This window comes from Buceros rhinoceros, unplaced genomic scaffold, assembly GCF_000710305.1.
Source record: "Buceros rhinoceros silvestris isolate BGI_N320 unplaced genomic scaffold, ASM71030v1 scaffold44031, whole genome shotgun sequence".
Lineage (NCBI taxonomy): Eukaryota > Metazoa > Chordata > Aves > Bucerotiformes > Bucerotidae > Buceros > Buceros rhinoceros.
In genome coordinates, this window is record NW_010394456.1 from 9,972 (window position 1) to 12,696 (window position 2,725).

At 44.4% G+C, this 2,725-nt stretch overlaps 1 protein-coding gene across 1 annotated transcript in view; it reads right to left on the minus strand.

Moving 5' to 3' along the window:
* Positions 1 to 2,725, minus strand: part of LOC104501416 (DNA-directed RNA polymerase III subunit RPC9-like) — a gene marked incomplete at both ends in the record, with an annotated part of 7,710 nt that overhangs the window by 4,863 nt on the left and 122 nt on the right. Inside the window, one exon of the mRNA XM_010145221.1 lies at positions 2,685 to 2,725. Within this exon, the coding sequence (XP_010143523.1) occupies positions 2,685 to 2,725 (41 nt within the window). The remainder of the gene's footprint in view (positions 1 to 2,684) is intronic.

The window sequence follows — 2,725 nt, forward strand, 5'->3', positions numbered from 1 at the left end:
AGCGAAGCCGGACCACTGTCATGCTTAGGTCAACATCACTGGCTTTTTTTGTTCCTCCTCTGTGAAGCTAGGACCAACATATGTTAACGATTACAACAGGAGTCCAAGAGAGCTGCAATGTGTACCGTGTTTTACCCTGTGGGATACGAATTAGAATTTCATGCTCCTTTTGTTGCTGTTGTTGTTTGAAAATAAATCCTGACACACAGTCTGGAAGAGACAAACATGACCAAGAACAGCAATTTATGCATAAAGACTTACAAAGGAACTTCAGATCAAAAGATCACAACATAAATTTGCTTCTTAGCTTAAATATAATTTTATCGAAATTGATTTATTGCTTGCATACAACTAAAGACAGGGAATTTTACAGAGGGAGAGTAAAAAACCAAAGAGCTGGAAAGGCACAAAGGCAACAAGCCGTAGGAATTGTAACTACCCGCTCACAGCGACTGTTAAAAGCCAATCAGACAAATGTGACTCCGTTCCACAGGCAGGCAGCACGGAGTAAAAGTTTGAGACATCGAAACTATCTGAGCAAGCGAGAGACAGAGACGTGGCTTGTTCAGCACTTTGGTTAAAGCTCTTTAAAAAGGAAGAGCGATTCACCTACAATATACGGAGCGGTTAGAGGTTTTCATCATCGTGGATTTCTAATTCTGTTCCAGCAGCGACTCAAAAGCTTTTGAGTGGCAGAAGCAACTGCAGTGAGAAGAGAATCAAGGCAATTTTAGACCTAGCATTCACTTCTCTGAGGCTGTTCCTCAGACCGACTGCGGTGAATTGACTTGCCTGCACAAAATCTGTGTGTGGGTAATCTCGTCCCTGCCCACACCACAGAGAGCGCTGGCAGCCCCCCCGCTCTGCGTGGGTTTATACTCAGAGGTGCTCAGAGAAGACAGAGGTTTTGTGTGTTCAGAGACTCTGCACTGCTACAACCCCTTTTCCCTCTCCTCACCAAAACCCAAAATCGCTCAAGACAGCAATTGAACACCAAAACTGTTTCCCCGCTCCGGCTCCATGTCTCTGTATTTCACTAAAAAAAATTGCCCGCAGTTTCCGAGCAGTTATTGAGCTCAAAAGACTCTGACGTGCTTTGAGGAAACAGGAACTGTGCCGCAATTTTAGGGAGGCTTCATTTAACACCGCGTGCACAATCCAGCCAACTTCGGTTACTGTTACACCAGTTTGGGAGACTCTTGCCCTGGGAATTACAGGGGTACCGCAATGGAACAGAGGTAACTGCATCCCTGACGCAAATTCAGACTAGTCCCCAGGTGGACGAATATTACACTTTTCACAAGTTGCTTTCGATCATGAGAGAAGGGTTACATGTCACTAACAGGCTGACACAGAACTCCAATCTCCTAACTGTATTCTGGAAGTTTTAGCAATGAGTTTTATCTAACTTTGACATTACAAACCCTGCAATAGCTGGAGTATGACTCCCTACAGAACCCTGACTTCTAGCATAAAAGCTCGAATTTCTTATACTTGCCTGGATTTCAAACGTGACATGGGGTGTAAAACTATTTTCAGTATTTTATGGGTAGGTAAGATAACAAGGAACTGGGTAGGGTAATGAGGGGAGGAGGGAAAAGACGGACAAAACCACAATCACCTGAAAGCGGCAAAAGATTATTGCATTTCAAGAAGAAAAAGGGAAGAAGAGCGTGTACAGCCTACACGGGGATATAACAACTCTGCATCTAAGCGCACAAGGCTAACAAAGGCAGGAGGCAGGCTCTGCATCGCCGCTTACGAATAACTTCCTCAGCAAAACTCCTGAAGCCTCGATGCTCTTGGCTGGGTTGATGACTGACACGGACCTCTTCAAGCACACAGCACAGAACCCATTCCTCAGCTAGGAGCATGCTTTTATGAGATGCCTTCAGCATTATAATGTCCACTCCTCAGCTACGAGGGAAAAATAGTCCTACTGGTACCTCTTTAATCCCTCCCTTTTCTGCAGCAAAATATGATCCTCTTACCCTGAAACCAAACTCTGTGGTAAGATTATAAACAGATGTTCTTAATGTAAGAGATCTTTATTCAAAGAATATCCTTATTATAATAATCTCTTTATTACCACCAGATTTTGCACTCCTAAGGAGATCTTCAGAGAATATAATAACCTATTTAGTGACAATCCCTCTTTACATCAGAATTATGTGTAACAGATTGACTGTGGCTACTTCCCCTCAGAAAGTCTGTTTGTACCCATTGCTCGTTCTGTACCACTGCTTAGAATTCCGTATCAGCCGTTTCTCACTCCTTTACAGTGTGTTTGGTTTTACTGTGTCATAAACCCCTGCCATCAATCCGTCCATGTCACCCCAGCCGCTGGGAAGCAAAGTACGCGATTACAGAGCAGCAATAAAAAGGCTGTGGTTAAACATATTCTCGCTCACAACACTGTAACCAACCTTGAACAATTGCCTCGGGCATTTTCAGTGTTTGACACTGAAGCAAACCAAGGGGGAGAATCCATCTGAGAGAATGATGGGCAGCTCTCTAAGGAGCTCTCAGAGAGGAAGCAGAGCACATTTGAAACCACGAATGCAAAGATGTGCGTAAAGGGATCCATTCCATCACCGCCCATGAGAAAGGAATTGTCCAACTGATCTCCCAGGTTGAAGCTGCGCTCAGTTAAGCTCTGAACAGCCTGGAGCATTGGTACTTACCAGCTGGATTTCAACTGCCGTCACAGGCCTGTGGTTCAGCA